We start from the raw sequence: 24,747 nt of genomic DNA, 5'->3' as shown, positions 1-24,747 counted from the left end.
TGAAAAAGACCCCTTTATCCCCACCCTCTGCCTTCTGCCAGTCAGCGAATCCTCTATCCATGCCTGGATCTTACCGTGAACACCATGGGCTCTTAACTTATTTAACTGTCTCCGATGCGGCACCTTGTCAAAGGCCTTCTGGAAATCTAAATAAATAACATCCACAGGTGCTCCTTTGTCCAACCTCCTTGTCCTCCTCAAAGAACTCAAACAGATTTGTCAGACATGACCTCCCCTTGACTCAGTCCTATTTTATCATGCACTTCCAAGTACTCTTTAATAATGGACTCTAAAATCTTACCAATGACTGAAGGGAGGCTAACCGGCCTATAATTTCCCATCTTCTGCCTCCCTCCCTTCTTAAACAGGGGTGTTACATTAGCCACTTTCCATTCCTCTGGGACCCTTCCTGCCTTCCTGATTCCTGAAAGATCATCGCCCATGCCTCCACAATTTCCTCAGCTATCTCTTTTAGGACCCTGGGGTGTAGTCCATCTGGTCCAGGTGTCTTATCCACATTCAGACCTTTTAGTTTCCCCAGAACCTTCTCCTTAGTAATGGTCACTGCACTCACCTTTGCCCCCTGGTTCTCCTGGAGCTCTGGCATCTCACTGGTGTCTTCCACCGTGAAGACTGATGTAAAGTAACTATTCAGTTCCTCTGCCATTTCTTTGTTTCCTATTATTACTTCTCCAGCCACATTTTCTTGTGGTCCAATGTCTATTTTTATCTCTCTCTTACCTTTTATAAATTGAAAAAAGTGCTTCCTATCTTCTTTTATATTACTCGCTGGTTTACATTCATATTTCATCTTCTCCCCATAGATGCTTATTTCGTTGTCCTCTGCTTGCTCTTAAAGGCTCCCAATCCTCTGCTTCCCACTAATTCTCGCCAATTTATATGCTGTTTCCTTTGTGTAGTGCCCTCATCTAAATCATTAATATATATTGTGAATAGCTGTGGTTCTAGCACCGATCCCAGCGGTACCCCACTCCTCACTGTCAATTTGAAAAAAAAACATTAATCCCTACTCTTTGTTTACTGTCTGCCAACCAGTTTTCATAGAATTCCATAGAATTTACAGTGCAGAAGGAGGCCATTCGGCCCATCGAGTCTGCACTGGCTCTTACAAAGAGCACCCTACTGAAGCGCATGTTTCTACCCTATCCCCGTAACCCAGTAACCCCCCACTTAACCTTTTTGGACATTAAGGGTAATGTAGCATGGCCAATCCACCTAACCCGCACATCTTTGGGGTGTGGGAGGAAACCGGAGCACCCGGAGGAAACACACGCAGACACGGGGAAAACATGCAGACTCCGCACAGACAGTGACCCAAGCTGGGAATCGAACCTGGGACCCTGGAGCTGTGAAGCAACTGTGCTAACCACTATGCTACCGTGCTGCCCCATCTCTATCCATCTCTATACACTATCCCCAATCCCATGCGCTTTAATTTTACACACTGAGTTCTTCTGTGGGGCTTTGTCAAAAGCCTTCTGAAATTCCAAATATACCACATCCACTGGCTCCCTCTCATCAACTCTACTGGCTACATCCTCAAAGAATTCCAGTAGATTTGTCAAGCATGATTTCTCCTTCATAAATCCATGCTGACTGTCCAATCCTGCCACTGTTTTCCAAGTGGTCTGCTATGAAATCTTTTATGACGGTCTCTCGCAGTTTCCCCTCAAACAACATAAGGCTGACTGGTCTATAATTCTCTCTGCCTCCCTTTTTAAATAGTGGAGTTATATTAGCTATCCTCCAATCTGCAGGAACTGTTCAAGATTCTATAGAATCCCGGAAGATGACCACCAATGCATCCACTATTTCTAGAGCCACTTCCTTAAATATTCTGGGATGTAGATTCTCAGGCCCTGGGGATTTATCCGCCTTCAATTCCATCAATACCCCCAACACCATTTCTCTACTAATATTCATCTCCTTCAGTTCCTCCCTCTCACTAAACCCTGCATTCACCAACCTTTCTGATACATTATTGGGTTCTCCTTTGTTAAGATAGAACCAAAGTATGTATTTAGTTGGTCAGCCATTACTTTACATAGAAATTTCCAAAAAAAATAGAACCGGCAATGACAACCCAGTAGTTTCATGATTATTAATGAGACAAACATTTTATTTCCCATTTTATTCATTAATTTAATTTAAAATCTCCAGTTGGCCCTGGAGGACTGGTTCAGGAAAAAGCATGAGAGGTAGTTTATGGGTAAGAGGCCTTACTTGGAAATAAGCAGCAGAAGCCCCTCTGTTAGCGACAAGCTTGTTATAACCTGTTCGGATCTTATAGGCTGGGGACAATTGCTTACCCCAGGTTTGTTTTAGGGTCCAATCAACTCAATGCAGTAAAAGAAACAAACTTTGAGACAAATTGAGTTCCTGGTAGGGGCACTGCCCAAAAATAACACAGAAGAACGGAAACTTAGCAAAGATCAAATCAAAATGTGAAAAGAGGGGCTGATAGAGCAATCTAATCCCTGTGTTGCCCACCGGGTACGGAAGACCTTGAGAGTGGACATCGAATGCTTCCTCTCCAGTGACACCCGGCCGCAAATAAGGTTGCCCCAGGCTCCTTGGGGAATATAAGCTCCTCCAGTGAGGGTGCGGGAGGGGGGCGGGGGGTGCGGGAGGGGGGCGGGTGTGGGAGGGGGGGTGCGGGAGGGGGGTGGTGCGGGAGGGGTGGGTAGGAGGGGGGGGGGTGCGGGAGGGGGACGGGGGGGGAGGGGAGGGGGGTGGGAGGGGGGGCGGGAGGGGGGTGCGGGGGGGGGGGGTGCGGGAGGGGGGGTGTGGGAGGGGGTGTGTGCGAGAAGGGGGGTTGCGGCGCAGGCCAGGCCAATCATTATCAGTGCAGCTCTATATCTAGAGTATAAGTAGCAGTGTATAACTAGCAGTGCAGCTGTACAACTCGAGCTGACCAGTGTGGTACTGGCTAGAGAGAGAATCAGTAACGAACTGCTGACCCTGTGTGTATATTTTCTTGTAAATAAAGTTACTTTCAGTTTGACTCTACAAACTTGTGTTGGACTTTTCAAGGTCCTCGCAAAACAAATCCATTCAAATCAGCTTATTAATAATTAGAGAAGGAATATACTCAGTGACTAAACTGAAACACATTCCCTGGTAACTGCACCAATTGGCTACTTGCCTGCAGTTTCTTTCCATTGCAAGTGAAGTTCCATCATAAAAACTGGGTCATCAATTTCTCTAAAAAACCTCTTGAGAACGTCAGTGACATCTTCAATGAAGTGCTCCCCTGCCCGTAGCTTCACATTCCTGGCATCTTTCCGAAACTCATCCATCAGGAGTTTGATGCGTGATTTGGCTCCATTTTTCCGGTAAATCCCCTCGTGCCGCAGACCTGTGTGAAACAGCTGGGTTATACGGTGATCTATTGGTCAGTGACAATCAATAATTTGTAGTGTCCCACCCTACAGTTTACTAGAGAACTACATTCACCTCTGGTCACCACAATTGAGGAAGGTCCTGGAGAGGGTACAGAGGAGATTCACCAGAATGGTTCCAAGGATGGGTGGGTTTTAGTTACAAGGTTCAGTTGGTGAAGCAGAGATTGTTCTCCTTGGAGTAAAGGAGATTGAGGTGTACAAGATTATGATAAGTCAAGGACGATTTTCGGAGGTGGGCTGCGCTCCCGTTGTCACTAGCTGGGAGGATGCAGACGGTGAAGATGACGGTCCTCCCGAGATTCCTGTTTATGTTTCAGTGTCTCCCCATCTTTATTCCGCGGTCCTTTTTTAAACGGGTCACCAAAGTGATCTCTGGCTTTGTCTGGGCGGGTAACACCCCACGCATAAGGAAGGTGATGCTTGAGCAGAGCCGGGGAGAGGGCGGGCTGGCGCTGCCAAACTTCAGTAACTGCTATTGGGCAGCGAATATAGCCATGATCAGGAAGTGGGTGGTGGGGGGAGGGTCGGCATGGGAGCGGATGGAGGCGGCTCCATGCAAGGGCACCAGCTTAGGGGCGTTGGTAATGGCGCCTCTGCCGTTCCCGCCGGCTGGGTACTCCACCAGCCCCGTGGTGGTGGTGGCCCTGAGAGTCTGGGGGCAATGAAGGAGACATGTGGGAGCAGAGGGAGCATCGATTTGGTCTCCCATCTGTAATAATCACCGGTTTGCCCCGGGAAATATGGACGGGGGGTTTCGGAGATGGCGGAGAGCAGGGAATGAGAGGATGGGGGATATGTTTATAGAGGGGAGCTTTCTGAGTTTAAGGGAGCTGGAGAAGTTTGGGTTGGCGAGGGGAAACAAATTCAGGTACCTGCAGTTACGGGACTTCCTACGTAGACAGGTTTCAACCTTCCCGCTCCTACCACCAAGGGGGATACAGGACAGGGTAGTTTCCAGAGGGTGGGTGGGAGAGGGGACCGTCTCTGACATTTACAAGGAACTGATGGGGTCAGAGGAGACGCAGATCGAGAAGCTGAAGCACTAGTGGGAGGAGGAGCTGGGAGGTGAGATAGAGGACGGTCTATGGGCGGACACTTTGAGTAGAGTCAACGCGTCCGCAACATGTGCCAGGCTCAGCCTGATACAATTCAAGGTCATTCACCGGGCTCACATGACAGTGGCCCGGATGAGCAGATTCTGTGCGGGAGGACCAGCGAACCATGTCCACATGTTCTGGACATGTCCAAAGCTTAGGGGACTTTGGCAGGGGTTTACAGACGTCATGTCCATGGTGTAAAAAACAAAGGTGGTACCGAGTCCAGAGGTGGCGATTTTCGGGGTGTCGGAAGATCCAGGAATCCAGGAGAAGAAAGAGGCAGACGTTCGGGCCTTTGCTTCCCTGGTAGCCCGGAGATGGGTATTATTAGCATGGAGGGACTCAAAGCCCCCGAAGCCGGAGACCTGGCTATCGGACATGGCTAGTTTTCTCTGTTTGGAGAAAATCAAGTTCGCCTTGAGTGAGTCAATGTTAGGGTTCGCCCGGAGGTGGCAATCGTTCGTCGACTTCTTTGAGGAAGATTAATCGTCATCAGAAGGGCGGGCGGTTAGTTTAGCTTAGAGTAGGGGGTTAATAAAAGTGGGACCTGTAAGGAAGGGAGACGGCTTTTGCACTATATTTATAGACTCATGTACATTGTTTATTTTGTTGTTGTTGTAAAACCAAAATTACCTCAATAAAATGTTTATTAAAAAAAAAGATTATGATAAGTTCAGATGACATGAAGAGAAACGGTTCCTGGTCTCTGATCAGACATGGACAGGGGAAACAAATTTAAGGTTTGGATAAGAGATACAGGGAGAAATGTGAGGAAGAATATTCTTAAACAGTCAGTGGTAATGACCTGGAACTCACTGCCTTTAGGGATGGTCAAAGCAAAGGTGATGAGTTATTTCAAAAGGCATTTGGGGAAATAAACCTGCATAATTAGATGAAAGAAGAGGCGAATTATACTCACTGGATTCCTCCACAGAGAGCTTGCATGGACTCAAATGGCTAATTGAGTTCTTTCAATGTCATGATGAATCTCTGGGCTACAGTTTAGCTGTTAGAGGTGGGTATCGGCCCTGAGCATTTTCTATCATTTTAAAACTTGCCTGGGTGAGGATCGATTGCAATGCATTGTGAGGAGGGAGGACAAGCAGATGAGGTAGTCATTCGGTGACTGACATTCCTGCTGATATCATCCTTCTGATGCAGGTTTTGTCGATTATTCCTCTCCCCGTTCCACCTAGATTTTTTCCTCTTTACAAAAACGGTTTTATTCAGCATCTCTCTTTTTTTGCCAGTAGGTTAATACAGCATTGTAATAAATCAACTTGTTTTAAAGTCAACTCCCTTTACAAAGGTCAACTTAACTCAGCAAAAGAACACCTGTTTTATGTGGCCCCACCCAAAAGTACCTGTTCTGCTGGTGTCGAAATTCAAGATATATTCTTGATTGGCTTCCCCCATCCCCTGTCTCCATCTCCCCACACTCCCAAACAGATTGTGCCTCTATGTGACCAGAGTTACATTTATATCACTCAGTAATTATTCCTGCACCCTTGCAGAAATGGTAGTCTTCAATGTAGTGCCTCCCTCACCAGTCTGGGTTATAGCTTCACACTGTCTCTGCCTTCGTGCCTCTGCTTCCTGTGCCATTTCTATCAGAAAGCCTCTAAACGATGTCCCAGTACCTTCATGTGCTGTCATCCACTCACCATACTGGGTGATGAAGGCGATGCAGCTGTCGACGATGATGGGGATATCATTCCTGCTGAGTTGTTGATCACACAAGGCATTGCCCCGGCTTTCTGCAGCACTCTGAATATCCCTGCACCATACCGAATAATCCAGGCGTGTCACTCCATGAAGATACAATGTTCTGAAAACACACAAAGGACAGTGGGTTACTCTCCAAATATGAAATGCAACACTAGGGTCATAGGAACATCAGAATTAGGAGCAGAAGTCGGCAATCCAGCCCCTCGAGCCTGCTCCGTCATTCTATCAGATCCTGGGCGATCTCTCCCTGGTGTTAAATCCACCTCCCGACCTGTTCCCCATATCCCTTTAACCCGTTTATGTCAGAAATATATCTATCTCCTTCTTGAAACCATTGAATGATTCAGACTAATATTGCCATGGGCTTTTCGGAGTGGTATGTGGCAATGAATGGGGTCTCAGACAGATCAGTGATTGGGCCCCAGATATTCACAATATACATCAATGATTTGGATGAGGGAACCAAATGTAATATTTCCAAGTTTGCTGACGGCACAAAACTTGGTGGGAATGTGAGTGGTGAGGAGGATGTTAAGAGATTTCAAGGTGATTTAGACAAGTTGAGTGAGTGGGTGAATGCATGAAAGATGCAGTATAACGTGGATAAATGTGAAGTTATAAACTTCGGACGGAGAAATAGAATGGCAGAGTATTATTTAAATGGTGATATATTGGTAAATGTTTATCTACAACAGGACCAAGGTATGTGGTCACCAGTCATTGAAAACAAGCATGCAGGTTCAGCAAGCAGTAGAGGAGCAGGGATGTCTTACTGCAGCTGTACAGGGCCTTGGTGAGACCACACCTGGAACTGTGGGCAGTTCTGGTCTCCTTCTCTAAGAAAGGATGTACTTGCCATTGAGGGAGGGCAGTGAATATTTACCAGACTGATTCCTGGGATGGCAGGATTGTTGTATGAGGGGACATTGTGTCGACTGGGCCTGAATTAATTGAATTCAGAAGAATGAATGGGAGTCTAATTGGAATGTGTAAAATGCTGACGGGGCTGGACAGACTGGGTTCCGAAATGTTGTTTCCTCTGGCTGGTGGTGGGTGGGGGAGGGTCTCTAGAACAAGGGGTCACAGCGTCAGGATACAGGGTGGGTCATCTTCACTCAGAGGGTGGTGAACTTGGGGATTTCTCTCCACAGAGGCTGTGGAGACCAAATCAATGAATATATTTAGGAAGGAAAAGATAGATTTCTAGACTCCAAAGGCATCAAGGGGAATGGGAAGAATGTGGGATGTGGTATTGTGATAGGCGATCGACCATGATCATATTGAATGGTGGAGCAGGTTTGAACGGCCTATTTTCTATGTTTATTTTCCACAGCTCCAAACCACCTTTCTTTCAGTAAATTTAATTTAAGTGTTCCATTGTGTGATGGGCTAACATCCAAACATCCAAGAAAAGCAAGGGTGCGTGTGGAAAAGGAGAAGATATATTGGTCACGTCGGCACACGGTTACCCGACAGCCTCAAACAAACAGCTGCCCACTTGGGCTTCAGTTTTATACAAAAATGGAAGTGAATGTCTAGTTGATTCGGGATACTGCAATCGTCTGCTACCTACTTCACCATAGAATGTGTAGAAATCCTGGGCAAACAGGATTTACACAGACTGCAAGAGATAGTGTCAATTTACAGTCAGCCTCTGTCAATTCTGCCAAGGTGAATTTGGGCAGCGCGGTAGCACATTGGTTAGCACAGTTGCTTCAGAGCTCCAGGGTCCCAGGTTTGATTCCCGGCTTGGGTCACTGTCTGTGCGGAGTCTACATGTTCTCCCCGTGTCTGCGTGGCTTTCCTCCGGGTGCTCCGGTTTCCTCCCACAGTCCAAAGATGTGCAGGTTAGGTGGATTGGCCGTGTGAAATTGCCCTTCGTGTCCAAACAGAAGATTAGGTAAGGTTACTGGTTATGGGGATAGGGTGGAGGTGTGGGCTTAGGTAGGACGCTCTTTCCAAGGGCCGGTGCAGACTCGATGGGTCGAATGGCCTCCTTCGACACTGTACATTCTATGATTCTATGATCTCCATTATTCCCAGAGAGTGCCCGATACCAATGTGTGCAACCAGAACAAGCAGCCAACATCCTGAAAAGCAAAAAAATCCAGAAAAGTGTACTGTGGAACTGTGGAAAATAAAGTTAGTTTAAAAGCTGTCAGTGCAAGGCAGTAAAATGTGGATGTCAAATAATCATTTGCTAAATTGTATTTGTGTTTTGAAACTGCTAGTTTGTCGCGTCTCACCTTTCCTTGTCAACCAATCGTAAGACTTCCTTCTTCTCACCATTCTCATTCATGATGGTCAAGGCTGTCAGCAAAGGAGATGCAGAGTTAGTAACAATATGGGGCGAAATTCTCCGGAAACGGCGCGATGTCCGCCGACTGGCGCCCAAAACGGCGCAAATCAGACGGGCATCGCGCCGCCCCAAAGGTGCGGAATGATCCGCATCTTTGGGGGCCGAGCCCCAACCTTAAGGGGCTAGGTCGGCGCCAGAGGAATTTCCGCCCCGCCAGCTGGCGGTAAAGGCCTTTGGTGCCCCGCCAGCTGGCGCGGAAATTACATCTCCGGGCGGCGCATGCGCGGGAGCGTCAGCGGCCGCTGACAGTTTCCCGCGCATGCGCTGTGGAGGGAGTCTCTTCTGCCTCCGCCATGGTGGAGACCGTGGCGAAGGCGGAAGGGAAAGAGTGCCCCCACGGCACAGGCCCGCCCGTGGATCGGTGGGCCCCGATCGCGAACCAGGCCACCGTGGGGGCACCCCGCGGGGCTAGATCGCCCCGCGCCCCCCCCCAGGACCCCGGAGCCCGCCCGCACCGCCTTGTCCCGCCGGTAAGGTAGGTGGTTTAATTTACGCCGGCGGGACAGGCATTTTAGTGGCGGGTTTCGGCCCATCCGGGCTGGAGAATCGCGCGGGGGGGGCCCGCCAACCGGCGCGATGCGATTCCCACCCCTGCCGAATATCCGGTGCCGGAGACTTCGGCAACCGACGGGGGCGGCATTCACGCCAGCCCCCGGCGATTCTCCGACCCGGCGGGGGTCGGAGAATCTCGCCCATGATCTCTGTAATATGGAGAAACCTTTACTGAATAAGCCCAATACGTATTAACACATTTCAATCACTCCTCCTGTTTCAATCACCTCTCCTAGGTCCGAACAGCACACTGGGTGCATTCTGTTCTGAACAGTGGATACCAAAAGGAGAATTAAAATATTCATGCATATCGATTACGAAAAATACGTCTGTCTCCCCCATCACCCACATTCAGAGATGTGACACACACAAACTGAAGACGTCAAGAAAGTCACGATTTTCAGAGCCTTTGAGAGCTGAACATGTACACATACAATAACTTACTGCCATGGATTGGGGCAGATATACATAGAACATAGAACATGGAACAATACAGCGCAGTACAGGCCCTTCGGCCCACGATGTTGCACCGAAACAAAAGCCATCTAACCTACACTATGCCATTATCATCCATATGTTTATCTAATAAACTTTTAAATGCCCTCAATGTTGGCGAGTTCACTACTGTAGCAGGTAGGGCATTCCACGGCCTCACTACTCTTTGCGTAAAGAACCTACCTCTGACCTCTGTCCTATATCTATTACCCCTCAGTTTAAAGTTATGTCCCCTCGTGCCAGCCATATCCATCCGCGGGAGAAGGCTCTCACTGTCCACCCTATCCAAACCCCCTGATCATTTTGTATGCCTCTATTAAGTCTCCTCTTAACCTTCTTCTCTCCAACGAAAACAACCTCAAGTCCATCAGCCTTTCCTCATAAGATTTTCCCTCCATACCAGGCAACGTCCTGGTAAATCTCCTCTGCACCCGCTCCAAAGCCTCCACGTCCTTCCTATAATGCGGTGACCAGAACTGTACGCAATACTCCAAATGCGGCCGTACCAGAGTTCTGTACAGCTGCAACATGACCTCCCGACTCCGGAACTCAATCCCTCTACCAATAAAGGCCAACACTCCATAGGCCTTCTTCACAACCCTATCAACCTGGGTGGCAACTTTCAGGGATCTATGTACATGGACACCTAGATCCCTCTGCTCATCCACACTTTCAAGAACTTTACCATTCGCCAAATATTCCGCATTCCTGTTATTCCTTCCAAAGTGAATCACCTCACACTTCTCTACATTAAACTCCATTTGCCACCTCTCAGCCCAGCTCTGCAGCTTATCTATATCCCTCTGTAACCTGCTACATCCTTCCACACTATCGACAACACCACCGACTTTAGTATCGTCTGCAAATTTACTCACCCACCCTTCTGCGCCTTCCTCTAGGTCATTGATAAAAATGACAAACAGCAACGGCCCCAGAACAGATCCTTGTGGTACTCCACTTGTGACTGTACTCCATTCTGAACATTTCCCATCAACCACCACCCTCTGTCTTCTTTCAGCTAGCCAATTTCTGATCCACATCTCTAAATCACCCTCAATCCCCAGCCTCCGTATTTTTGCAATAGCCTACCGTGGGGAACCTTATCAAATGCTTTGCTGAAATCCATATACACCACATCAACTGCTCTACCCTCGTCTACCTGTTCAGTCACCTTCTCAAAGAACTCAATAAGGTTTGTGAGGCATGACCTACCCTTCACAAAGCCATGCTGACTATCCCTGATCATATTATTCCTATCTAGATGATTATAAATCTTGTCTCTTATAATCCCCTCCAAGACTTTACCCACTACAGACGTGAGGCTCACCGGTCTATAATTGCCGGGGTTGTCTCTGCTCTCCTTTTTGAACAAAGGGACCACATTTGCTGTCCTCCAGTCCTCTGGCACTATTCCTGTAGCCAATGATGACATAAAAATCAAAGCCAAAGGTCCAGCAATCTCTTCCCTGGCCTCCCAGAGAATCCTAGGATAAATCCCATCAGGTCCCGGGGACTTATCTATTTTCAGCCTGTCCAGAATTGCCAACACCTCTTCCCTACGTACCTCAATGCCATCTATTCTATTAGCCTGGGGCTCAGCATTCTCCTCCACAACATTATCTTTTTCCTGAGTGAATACTGACGAAAAATATTCATTTAGTATTTCGCCTATCTCTTCAGACTCCACACACAATTTCCCATCCCTGTCCTTGACTGGTTCTACTCTTTCCCCAGTCATTCGCTTATTCCTGACATACCTATAGAAAGCTTTTGGGTTTTCCTTGATCCTTCCTGCCAAATACTTCTCATGTCCCCTCCTTGCTCGTCTTAGCTCTCTCTTTAGATCCTTCCTCGCTACCTTGTAACTATCCATCGCCCCAACCGAAACTTCACACTTCATCTTCACATAGGCCTCCTTCTTCCTCTTAACAAGAGATTCCACTTCCTTGGTAAACCACGGTTCCCTCGCTCGACGCCTTCCTCCCTGTCTGACCGGTACATACTTATCAAGAACACGCAGTAGCTGATCCTTGAACAAGCCCCACTTATCCAGTGTGCCCAACACTTGCAGCCTACTTCTCCACCTTATCCCCCCCAAGTCACGTCTAATGGCATCATAATTGCCCTTCCCCCAGCTATAACTCTTGCCCTGCGGTGTATACTTACCCCTTTCCATCATTAACGTAAACGTCACCGAATTGTGGTCACTGTCCCCAAAGTGCTCTCCTACCTCTAAATCCAACACCTGGCCTGGTTCATTACCCAAAACCAAATCCAACGTGGCCTCGCCTCTTGTTGGCCTGTCAACATATTGTTTCAGGAAACCCTCCCACACACTGTACAAAAAACGACCCATCTATTGTACTCGAACTATATCTTTTCCAGTCAATATTTGGAAAGTTAAAGTCTCCCATAATAACTACCCTGTTACTTTTGCTCATATCCAGAATCATCTTCGCCATCCTTTCCTCTACATCCCTAGAACTATTAGGAGGCCTATAAAAAACTCCCAACAGGGTGACCTCTCCTTTCCTGTTTCTAACTTCAGCCCATACTACCTCGGAAGAAGAGTCCCCATCTAGCATCCTCTCCACCACCGTAATACTGCTCTTGACTAGCAGCGCCACACCTCCCCCTCTTTTGCCTCCTTCTCTGAGCTTACTAAAACACCTAAACCCCGGAACCTGCAACATCCATTCCTGTCCCTGCCCTATCCATGTCTCCGAAATGGCCACAACATCGAAGTCCCAGGTACCAACCCATGCTGCCAGTTCCCCTACCTTGTTTCGTATACTCCTGGCATTGAAGTAGACACACTTCAAACCACCTACCTGAACACTGGCCCCCTCCTGCGACGTCAAATCTGAGCTCCTGACCTCTATACTCTCATTCTCCCTTACCCTAAAACTACAATCCAGGTTCCCATGCCCCTGCTGCATTAGTTTAAACCCCCCCAAAGAGCACTAACAAATCTCCCCCCCAGGATATTTGTGCCCCTCAGGTTCAGATGTAGACCATCCTGTCTGTAGAGGTCCCACCTTCCCCAGAAAGAGCCCCAGTTATCCAAAAATCTGAATCCCTCCCGCCTGCACCATCCCTGTAGCCACGTGTTTAAATGCTCTCTCTCCCTATTCCTCATCTCACTATCACGTGGCACGGGCAACAACCCAGAGATAACAACTCTGTTTGTTCTAGTTCTGAGCTTCCATCCTAGCTCCCTGAAAGCCTGCCTGACATCCTTGTCCCCTTTCCTACCTATGTCGTTAGTGCCAATGTGGACCACGACTTGGGGCTGCTCCCCCTCCCCCCTCAGGACCCGGAAAACACGATCCGAGACATCACGTACCCTTGCACCTGGGAGGCAACATACCAAACGTGAGTCTCTCACGCTCCCACAAAATCTCCTATCTGTGCCCCTGACTATAGAGTCCCCAATTACTAATGCTACATTTGATCATCTGGTTTCCCATCTTCATCTCTCGATAAGGACAGGTAGGGAAGATGATCCATATTCATTCAGAGGTAAAATGAAAGGTTCTCTTGCACAGGGCTCAATGGTGAGTGTTTCAGGAGCAATCAGTATTCTTTTACAAATTTATCAGCTCCAATTTGGCGAAAGTATTGTGTTGTCACCCTATAAGAGGAATGTGCAGTGTATATAGCTTTGCCCGGACCTGCTGCTGAGAGACATCATTCACAACATTTTGAAAGACTCCAGTACATATTAACCTTTGAAATAGGTGCAGAAGTAGACCATTCAGCCCCTCGAGCCCATTCCATCGATAAGTTCATGTCTGATCTATTTGTGTTTCTGATTCCAAATTCCCATCAGCTCCCGCTAACCATGATTCCCTTGTCCAACAAGAATCTATCTACCTCCGTCTGAAAAATATTTAATGACCCTACTTCCATCATCTTCTGAGGCAGAGATATCCAAAGTCCAAGGAAAACTATTTCTCCTCATCTTTGACCTGAAAGGGTGATTGCTAATGTCCCCTAGTCCTAGACTCACCTGCAAGAATAAACATCCTTCCCGCGTCCACCTTGTCAAGACTGGTCAGGATCTTATAAACTTAATCAAGTCACCCCTCACTCTTCAAAACTCCAATGGAAACAAGCCCAGTTTGTCCAACGTTCCCTCATAAGACAACTCACTCATTCCAGGTATCAATCTAGTAAACCTTCTCTCAACCACCTCCACTGAATTTCCAGACTTCCTTAAATAAAGAGACCAAAACTACACACCGGATTCAGGATGTGGTCCCACCATTGCCTGCAAAAGCATCATGTCTTTACTTTTATGCTCAATTCCTCTTGTAATAAAAGGATAGCATTCCATTAGTTTTCTTAATTATTTGTGCACCTGCCGACTAACCTTTTGTGACACATGCACGAGAGCACCTGGATCCCTTTGCACCAAAGTGAACAACAATCTCCCACATTATTGAAGAAGCATCAGGAATAAGGTGGGTGAACTTAAGGCATGGATCGGTACTTGGGACTACGATGTGGTGGCCATCACGGAAACTTGGATAGAAGAGGGGCAGAAATGGTTGTTGGAGGTCCCTGGTTATAGATGTTTCAATAAGATTAGGGAGGGTGGTAAAAGAGGTGGGGGGGTGGCATTATTAATTAGAGATAGTATAACAGCTGCAGAAAGGCAGTTCGAGGAGTATCAGCCTACTGAGGTAGTATGGGTTGAAGTCAGAAATAGGAAAGGAGCAGTCACCTTGTTAGGAGTTTTCTATAGGCCCCCCAATAGTAGCAGAGATGTGGAGGAACAGATTGGGAAACAGATTTTGGAAAGGTGCAGAAGTCATAGGGTAGTAGTCATGGGCGACTTTAACTTCCCAAATATTGAGTGGAAACTCTTTAGATCAAATAGTTTGGATGGGGTGGTGTTTGTGCAGTGTGTCCAGGAAGCTTTTCTAACACAGTATGTAGATTGTCCAACCAGAGGAGGGGCAATATTGGATTTAGTACTGGGTAATGAACCAGGGCAAGTAATAGATTTGTTAGTGGGGGAGCATTTTGGAGATAGTGACCACAATTCTGTGACTTTCACTTTAGTAATGGAGAGAGATAGGTACGTGCAACAGGGCAAGGTTTACAATTGGGGGAAGGGTAAATACGATGTTGTCAGACAAGAATTGAAGTGCATAAGTTGGGAACATAGGCTGGCAGGGAAGGACACAAGTGAAATGTGGAACTTGTTCAAGAAACAGGTGCTACGTGTCCTTGATATGTATGTCCCTGTCAGGCAGGGAAGAGATGGTCGAGTGAGGGAACCATGGTTGACAAGAGAGGTTGAATGTCTTGTTAAGAGGAAAAAGGTGACTTATGTAAGGCTGAGGAAACAAGGTTCAGACAGGGCATTGGAGGGATACAAGATAGGCAGGAGGGAACTGAAGAAAGGGATTAGGAGAGCTAAGAGAGGGCATGAACAATCTTTGGCGGGTAGGATCAAGGAAAACCCCAAGGCCTTTTACACATATGTGAGAAATATGAGAATGACTAGAGCGAGGGTAGGTCCGATCAAGGACAGTAGCGGGAGATTGTGTATTGAGTCTGAAGAGATGGGAGAGGTCTTGAATGAGTACTTTTCTTCTGTATTTACAAATGAGAGGGGCGATATTGTTGGAGAGGACAGTGTGAAACAGATTGGTAAGCTCGAGGAAATACTTGTTAGGAAGGAAGATGTGTTGGGCATTTTGAAAAACTTGAGGATAGACAAGTCCCCCGGGCCTGACGGGATATATCCAAGGATTCTATGGGAAGCAAGAGATGAAATTGCAGAGCCATTGGCAATTATCTTTTCGTCCTCACTGTCAACAGGGGTGGTACCAGGGGATTGGAGAGTGGCGAATGTCGTGCCCCTGTTCAAAAAAGGAACTAGGGATAACCCTGGGAATTACAGGCCAGTTAGTCTTACTTCGGTGGTAGGCAAAGTAATGGAAAGGGTACTGAAGGATAGGATTTCTGAGCATCTGGAAAGACACTGCTTGATTAGGGATAGTCAGCACGGATTTGTGAGGGGTAGGTTTTGCCTTACAAATCTTATTGAATTCTTTGAGGAGGTGACCAAGCATGTGGATGAAGGTAAAGCAGTGGATGTAGTGTACATGGATTTTAGTAAGGCATTTGATAAAATTCCCCATGGTAGGCTTCTGCACAAAGTAAGGAGGCATGGGATAGTGGGAAATTTGGCCAGTTGGATAACGAACTGGCTAACCGATAGAAGTCAGAGAGTGGTGGTGGATGGCAAATATTCAGCCTGGATCCCAGTTACCAGTGGTGTACCGCAGGGATCAGTTCTGGGTCCTCTGCTGTTTGTGATTTTCATTAATGACTTGGATGAGGGAGTTGAAGGGTGGGTCAGTAAATTTGCAGACGATACGAAGATTGGTGGAGTTGTGGATAGTAAGGAGGGCTGTTGTCGGCTGCAAAGAGACATAGATAGGATGCAGAGCTGGGCTGAGAAGTGGCAGATGGAGTTTAACCCTGAAAAGTGTGAGGTTGTCCATTTTGGAAGGACAAATATGAATGCGGAATACAGGGTTAACGGTAGAGTTCTTAGCATTGTGGAGGAGCAGAGAGACCTTGGGGTCTATGTTCATACATCTTTGAAAGTTGCCACTCAAGTGGATAGAGCTGTGAAGAAGGCCTATGTTGTGCTCGCGTTCATTAACAGAGGGATTGAATTTAAGAGCCGTGAGGTGATGATGCAGCTGTACAAAACTTTGGTAAGGCCACATTTGGAGTACTGTGTACAGTTCTGGTCGCCTCATTTTAGGAAGGATGTGGAAGCTCTGGAAAAGGTGCAAAGAAGATTTACCAGGATGTTGCCTGGAATGGAGAGTAGGTCTTACGAGGAAAGGTTGAGGGTGCTAGGCCTTTTCTCATTAGAGCGGAGAAGGATGAGGGGCGACTTGATAGAGGTTTATAAGATGATCAGGGGAATAGATAGAGTAGACAGTCAGAGACTTTTTCCCCAGGTGGAACACACCATTACAAGGGGACATAAATTTAAGGTGAAAGGTGGAAGATATAGGAGGGATATCAGAGGTAGGTTCTTTACCCAGAGAGTAGTGGGGGCATGGAATGCACTGCCTGTGGAAGTAGTTGAGTCGGAAACATTAGTGACCTTCAAGCAGCTGTTGGATAGGTACATGGATTACGGGAAAATGATATAGTGTAGATTTATTTGTTCTTAAGGGCAGCACGGTAGCATTGTGGATAGCACAATTGCTTCACAGATCCATGGTCCCAGGCTCGATTCCGGCTTGGGTCATTGTCTGTGCGGAGTCTGCACATCCTCCCCGTGTCTGTGTGGGTTTCCTCCGGGTGCTCCGGTTTCCTCCCACAGTCCAAAGATGTGCGGGTTAGGTGAATTGGCCAATGATAAATTGCCCTTAATGTCCAAATTGCCCTTGGTGTTGGGTGGAGGTGTTGAGTTTGGGTAGGGTGCTCTTTCCAAGAGCTGGTGCAGACTCAGGGGGCCGAATGGCCTCCTTCTGCACTGTAGATTCAATGATAATCTATGATTAATCTAGGACAAAGTTTCGGCACAACATCGTGGGCCGAAGGGCCTGTTCTGTGCTGTATTTTCTATGTTCTATGTTCTATTATTCTCCATCTGCCAGATTCCCCCCCCCCACCCCCCCACCCGACCGGTCTGTATCCAATTTGCAACCTCTTTATATCTTCTTCACAACATACTTTCCTACCTATCTTTGTGACATCTGCAAATTTAGCTACAATGAGATTTTACGCTTCCCCATGGCATGTTTCCAGTTTTTTTGTGTTGTTCAACAACCATGCCGCTGGGGAACCCGTGACGGTGTGTGTGTGTGTGTGTGTGTGTGGTGGTGGGAGGGGGGCGGGGTGGGGGGGGGGGGGTGCGGTGAGGATGTCGCCATCAGCAGGACCGTAAAATCCTGCTGGTGGATGACCCAGAAAATTTGTCCCCGTGTCGAGAGGGCTAGAATACAAGATCAGGGAGGTACTTCTGAGGCTGTATAAGGCTCTGGTCAGACCCTATTGGAGTATTGTGAGCCGTTTTGGGCCCTGTATCTATGGAAGGATGTGTTGGCCTTGGAAAGGGTCCAGAGGAGGTTCACAAGACTAATCCCTGGAATGAAGAGCTTGTAGTAGGAGGTTGAGGACTCTGGGTCTGTACTCGTTGGAGTTTAGAAGGATGAGGGGGGATCTTATTGAAACTTACAGGATACTGCGAGGCCTGGATAGAGTTGACGTGGAGAGGATCTTTCCACTTGTAGGAAAAACTAGAACCAGAGGACACCATCTCAGACTAAAGGGATGTTCCTTTAAAACTGAGATGAGGAGGAATTTCTTCAGCCAGAGGGCGGTGAATCTGTGGAACTCTTTGCCGCAGAAGGCTGTGGAGGCCAAATCCCTGAGTGTCTTTAAGACAGAGATAGATAGGTTCTTGATTAATAAAGGGATCAGGAGATATGGGGAGAAGGCAGGAGAAGGCGGATGAGAAAATATCAGCCATGATTGAATGGCGGCGCAGACGCGATGGGCCGAGTGGCCTAATTCTGCTCCTATGTCTTATGGTCTTATGTCTTCACTCCCCTCATCAAACTCATTGATACAAATTGTAAAAGGTTGTGGCCCCAGTATAGACTCCTGTGGAACTCCACTCATCCCATTCTGCCATTTATACACACTCTCAGCTTCCTGTTAGCCAGCCAATCTGCTATCTATGATAATGCATTACCCCCTACACATGAGATTTCATTTTTGTAACCTTTGATGTGGCACCTTATCAAATGCCTTCTGGAAATCCAAGTCCACGCCTACAGATTCCCCGTTACACACAGTATATGATTTTTAGGGACAGGATTTAATCACATTTGGAAACAAATGGACTTATTAGCGATAAGCAATATGGTTTTGTGAAGGGGAGATCAAGTCTCACTAACTTGTTTTGAAGAGGTGACAAAGATGATTGATAAGAGGAGGGTGGTGGACATTGTCTGTATGGACTTTAGTAAGACCTTGACAAGGTCCCTCATGGCAGACTTACAACAGGTGAAGTCACACGGGATTAGAGGTGACCCGGCAAAGTGGATACAGAACTGGCTCGGTCATCGAAGGCAGAGGGTAGCAGTGGAAGGGTGCTTTTCCGAATGGAGGGCTGTGACTAGTGGTGTTCCACAGGGATCAGTCCTGGAGCCTTTGCTGTTTGTCGTGTACATAAAAGATTTGGAGGAAAAGGTCGCTGGTCTGATGAGGACGTTTGTGGACGACACAAAGATTGGTGGAGTTGTGATTAGTGAAAAGGAACAGGTCGGTTGGAGACTTGGGCGGAGAGATGGCAGATGGAGTTTAACCTGGACAAATGTGAGGTAATGCATTTTGAAAGGTCTAATACAGGTGGGAAACATACAGTAAATGGCAGAACCCTCGAGAGTATTGACACGCAGAGGGATCTGGGTGTACTCAAAAATCACTGAAAGTGGCACGGATGCTGGCCTTCATCGGTCGGGGCATTGTGGCAAGTCACGCTACAGCTGTATAGAACCTTGGTTAGGTTACACTTGGAATATTGCGTACAATTCTGGTTTTCACACGACCAGCAGGATATGGAAGATTTGGAGAAGGTACAGAAGAGGTTTACCAGGATGTTGCTTGGTTTGGAGGGCATTAGCTATGAGGAGAGATTGGAGAAACTTGGATTGTTTTCACTGGAACGATGGAGGTCAAGGTGCGACCTGATAGCGCTTTACAAAATTATGAGGGGCATAGACAGAATGGATGGTCAGTCACTTTTTCCCCAGGGTGGAAGAAACAATTATTAGGGGACATAGGGTTAATGTGTGAAGGGTAAAGTTTAGAGGAGATGTGCGAGGAAAGTTTTTTACACAGAGGGTAGTGGGTGCCTGGAACTCACTGCCGGGGAGGTGGTGGGAGCAGGTACGATAGTGACGTTTAAGAGATATACTGCTGAATACATGAATACGATGGGAATAGAGGGATACGGACCTTGGGGGTGTAGAAAGTTTTAGTTCAGACGGGCATCATGGTCGGCGCAGGCTTGGAGGGCCGAAGGGCCTGTTCCTGTGCTGTACATTTCTTTGCTCTTTGTTCCTCCTTCAAAGAACTCCAATAAATTGGTTAAGCATGATTTCCCAAAACCATGCTGAGTCTCCCAGATTAGTTTCTCTCAGTGCCCAGTTATAATCTCGTTAATGATCGATTCTAACACCTTTCTGCCTCCCTCCCGTCTTGAATGGAAGGGTCACATTCGCTATTTCCCAGCTGATGGAATCTTTCCAGAGTCGAGAGAACTTTGGAAAATTAGTGGTAAAGCAAAAAGTGCAGAGGATACCGGAAGTCTGCAGAGGGATTTGGATAGGCTAAGTGAATGGGCTAGGGTCTGGCAGATGTAATGCAATGTTGACAAATGTGAGGTTATCCATTTTGGTAGGAATAACAGCAAAAGGGATTATTATTTAAATGATAAAATATTAAAACATGCTGCTGTGCAGAGGGCCCTGGGTATGCTAGTGCATGAGTCGCAAAAAGTTTGTTTACAGGTGCAACAGGTGATTAAGAAGGCAAATGGAGTTTTGTCCTTCATTGCCAGAGGGATGGAGTTTAAGACTAGGGAGGTTATGCTGCAATTGTATAAGGTGTTAGTGAGGTCACACACCTGGAGTATTGTGTTCAGTTTTGGTCTCCTTACCTGAGAAAGGATGTACTGGCACTGGAGGGTGTGCAGAGGAGATTCACTAGGTTAATCCCAGAGTTGAGAGGGTTGGATTACAAGGAGAGGTTGAGTAGACTGGGACTGTACTCGTTGGAATTTAGAAGGATGCGGGGGGATCTTATAGAAACGTATAAAATTATGAAGGGAATAGATAGGATAGATGCGGGCAGGTTGTTTCCACTGGCTGGTGAAAGCAGAACTAGGGGGCATAGCCTAAAAATAAGGGGAAGTAGATTTAGGACCGAGTTTAGGAGGAACTTCTTCACCCAAAGAGTTGTGAATCTATGGAATTCCTTGCCCAGTGAAGCAGTTGAGGCTCCTTCATTAAATGTTTTTTAAGATAAAGATAGATAGTTTTTTGAAGAATAAAGGGATTAAGGGTTATGGTGTTCGGGCCGGAAAGTGGAGCTGAGTCCGCAAAATGTCAGCCATGACCGTAACAGCCTCCCCGAACAGGCGCCGGAATGTGGCGACTAGGGGCTTTTCACAGTAACTTCATTTTATAGATTATCATAGAATTTACAGTGCAGAAGGAGGCCATTCGGCCCATCGAGTCTGCACCGGCTCTTGGAAAGAGCACCCTACCCAAGGTCAACACCTCCACCCTATCCCCATAACCCAGTAACCCCACCCAACACTAAGGGCAATTTTGGACACTAAGGGCAATTTATCATGGCCAATCCACCTAACCCGCACATCTTTGGACTGTGGGAGGAAACCGGAGCACCCGGAGGAAACCCACGCAGACACGGGGAGGATGTGCAGACTCCGCACAGACAGTGACCCAAGCCGGAATCGAACCTGGGACCCTGGAGCTGTGAAGCAATTGTGCTAACCACAATGCCACCGTGCTGCCCTATTTGAAGCCTACTTGTGACAATAAGCGATTTTCATTTCATTTCATGATCTAATTGAATGGCGGAGCAGGCTCGAGGGGCCAGATGGCCTACTCCTGCTCCTAGTTCTTATGTTCTTATGTTCTAATTCTACTGTTGAATTAGCCACCTCTATTATGACCTTAGGATGAGGTCTTTCAGGATCTGGACACATGTCAGCTGCAGCTTCATCAGTTTTCCTAGTTATTGAGTTTCACCAAGTTTCCCTCTCCCTACCTCCTCCTGATTCACAGCTATTACTGGAATATTTTTTGTATCTTCTAGATTGAAGACAGAAGCAATTGTATAGGGTGTTGGTGAGACCACATCTGGAGTATTGTGTCCAGTTTTGATCTCCTTATTTGAGGAAGGATGTGGTGGGATTGGAGGCAGTTCAGAGGAGGGTCACCAGATTGATTCCGGGGTACAAACGTTTAGAATCCTTACAGTGCAGAAGGAGGCCATTCGGCCCATCTGGTCTGCACTGACCCTCTGAAAGAGCCCCTATCTAGGGTCAGGCCCCCATCCTATCCCGTCTAACATTTTGGACACTATGGGGCAATTTAGCCTGGCCAATCTACCTAACCTGCACATCTTTGGACTGTAGGAGGAAACCGGAGCACCCGGAGGAAACCCACGCAGACCCGGGGGGAAAGAGCAAACTCTACACAGTCACCCAAGGCCAGAATTGAACCCGGGTCCCTGACGCCATGAGGCAGCAGTGCTAATCACTGTGCCACCGTGCTGCCCCTGACATATGAGGAGAGATTAAACAGTTTGGGCTTGTACTCGCTGAAGTTTAGAAGGATGAGAGGGGAGCTAATCGAGGTTTATAAAATACTAAATGGGAATGATAAAGTAAATGTAGACCAAATGCTCCCCTTTGTGGGGAAATCTAGAACGAGGGTCACAGATTTCGGCTGAGAAGCAGTAGATTTAGAACTGAGATGAGGAGGAACTACTTCTCGCAGAGGGTGGTGAATTTGTGGAACTTGCTGCCCCACAGGGCAGTGGAATCTGAGTCATTAATTGGGTTCCCAAAAAAATGTTTTTGATGAAAAACGGTTAAAGGGATTTTGGGAACAGGTGGGGAGGTGGATTTGAGACCAGGAAGAGATCAGCCAGGATCTGATTGGATGGCGGAGCGGGCTCGAAGGGCTCAATTGCCGACTTCTGCTCCTAATTCCGATGTTCCTAAAATATTTGTTAATTTCATCCGCCATTTCCTTATTGTCTATTAACTCCCCATTCTCACTCTCTTGAGGAACAAAACTCATTTTCCTGACTCTTTTCCTTTTCAAGTACCGAAAGAAACTCTTGTTATCTGTTTTTACATTTGCAGCTTTCTCTCATACCATAAATTCTTTCTTCTGATTCACCTTTTGTTCATTCCCTGCCCTTCTTTATTCCCACCAATCATCTGACTAACCTTTGTGCAATTATTTGTTTTTCCCGTAAGTAATAGCAGAACTTTTAGGATGGCTGAGTTCCCCTTCCAAAGAGTTGGCAGGTCAGGCGCACTGCCAACCCCACGGCCATTTAACACTCCGATGTGCGTCAGTGACGGGAGGCAGAATTTCTGCCCTTCACTTGGGTGGATGCCTCACCTCTGAGAGCTCTGGCCATGCTGATTGGCCAGAAGTTCTCTAGTGCCTGCAATGCCAGCATCAATGGCAAGCGGACTGGACAAAGCCTTGCTTTCCGCAGCAAGAATGTGCGGAGAGATTTGGGCATGTAGGAACCATTGGGAAGCCCACTGGAGTAATCCTAAGCTCAGACCCAACCTTTGAACCTGTCTGCGGGAGAGGGTAAAATTCTGCCCATAGACTATTAACCTGACTAAATATCATCTTTGCCAAGATTTTGTGAGAATTCAGAATCTGCAAAATCCTTGTATTTATTTTTCTGTAACAAATATAAGACATAATAATGATAATAATAATACTGCCAATCCGAATATTGGAGTCACGGTGTTGATGCCACTCACTCAATTCCTGGAGTCTCTTCAGGTGAACACTCCCCTCGACCAATCCCCCGTCTTCACAGAAAAATAGGAGATTGGATTTTTTAAGTATGAACTGCCCCTGCTTCCATTGCTCAGGATTTTGCATGGATTTATAATACATTTTTCCAATCCGATCAAACTGCCGATTCAACAGGTTGTGCAGGCTGGCATCAGAAAAACTCTAAATCAGAGGAGACAGAGTCAATTTAGATAACGACATCTTTCATGTCAGGAATTCTCTGTGCAAACTTTGGAGCCTTTTTAAAAGGAAATATTGGGCGGGATTTTCTGGCCGCGTTCGCCCGGCGACCGGAGAATCCCGCCTGAGGTCAATGGATTTTCCATTCTCTGCGGCTGGCTCGTGGCGGTGGGCGGGGAGGGAGAATCCAGCACAAAGTGATGACATTCAGGTGGTGCCAAGCAATGGAAGTGCACTATAAGATAAATTGATTGCCTTGAGGTTCAAAACTTAAATTCTGACAATAAAACAGAATATACAATCACAGAATCTCTCCAGTGCAGAAGGAGGCCATTCGGCCAATTGGGTCTGCACCGATCCTCTGAAAGAGCACTCAACCTGGGCCCACTCCCCGTTCCATCCCGGCAACCCCCCTAACCTACACATCTTTTAACACTGAGGGGCAATTTATCACGGCCAATCCACCTAACCTGCACATCTTTGGACTGTGGGAGGAAACCGGAGCACCCGGAGGAAACCCACGCAGACACGGGGAGGACGTGCAGACTCCGCACAGTCACCCAAGGCCAGAATTGAACCTGGGTCCCTGGCGCTGTGAGGCAGCAGTGCTAACCACTGTGCCACCATGCCATGATGTTTTGGAAATATTACACAAATTAATCAACATTTGTTAAGAAAAATTGTAGATTCGATTGGATTTATTCTTGGATTTATAAAACTCATGTAATCTTGTGAACAACATTTTCAGTAGGTACCTCGAGAGAATTGGAAAAGGAAGATTATAAGGTACCTTTGCGATGGAGCTTGTCCACATCTGCAGCATTTCAGGGTTGTCTGTGCCAAACTGGAAGAGCTTTTCTGAAGACAGAAAAATTTCAAATGTGTAGCGAAACCTAAAACAGATAGAAAAGAAAACTGAGCAGAATTTCCAGAAGCAACGTTTCAAGATATTTAAACAGAATTATGGTTTGGTGAAGACATTAGCCAACAGCTAGAAATCATACTCAGATAATAGCTTCAGACTAAAACAGCGATGAGGAGGAATTTCTTCAGCCAGAGGGTGGTGAATCTGTGGAACTCTTTGCCGCAGAAGGAGTTTAGAAGGGTGAGAGGGGATCTTATTGAAACTTACAGGATACTGCGAGGCCTGGATAGAGTGGACGTGGAGAGGATGTTTCCACTAGGAGGAAAAACTAGAACCAGAGAACACCATTTCAGACTAAAGAGACGATCCTTTAAAACTGAGATGAGGAGGAGTTTTTTCAGCCAGAGGG

General features: G+C 47.0%; 1 protein-coding gene across 5 annotated transcripts in view; it reads right to left on the bottom strand.

The window, feature by feature from the left end:
- The window catches only part of arap3 (ArfGAP with RhoGAP domain, ankyrin repeat and PH domain 3), an 806,627-nt gene that overhangs the window by 262,264 nt on the left and 519,616 nt on the right, over nt 1-24,747 (bottom strand). For all 5 annotated transcript variants that reach the window (XM_072512821.1, XM_072512820.1, XM_072512825.1 and 2 more), the window contains 5 exons: nt 24,264-24,366; nt 23,257-23,455; nt 8,497-8,560; nt 6,187-6,350; nt 3,167-3,379 (listed from right to left, as the gene is read on the bottom strand). In XM_072512821.1, coding sequence (XP_072368922.1) covers nt 3,167-3,379; nt 6,187-6,350; nt 8,497-8,560; nt 23,257-23,455; nt 24,264-24,366 — 743 coding nt within the window. The remainder of the gene's footprint in view (nt 1-3,166; nt 3,380-6,186; nt 6,351-8,496; nt 8,561-23,256; nt 23,456-24,263; nt 24,367-24,747) is intronic.

This window comes from Scyliorhinus torazame, chromosome 7 (assembly GCF_047496885.1).
Source record: "Scyliorhinus torazame isolate Kashiwa2021f chromosome 7, sScyTor2.1, whole genome shotgun sequence".
Classification (NCBI taxonomy): Eukaryota; Metazoa; Chordata; class Chondrichthyes; order Carcharhiniformes; family Scyliorhinidae; genus Scyliorhinus; species Scyliorhinus torazame.
This window is presented reverse-complemented; position numbering and strand designations above follow the sequence as displayed.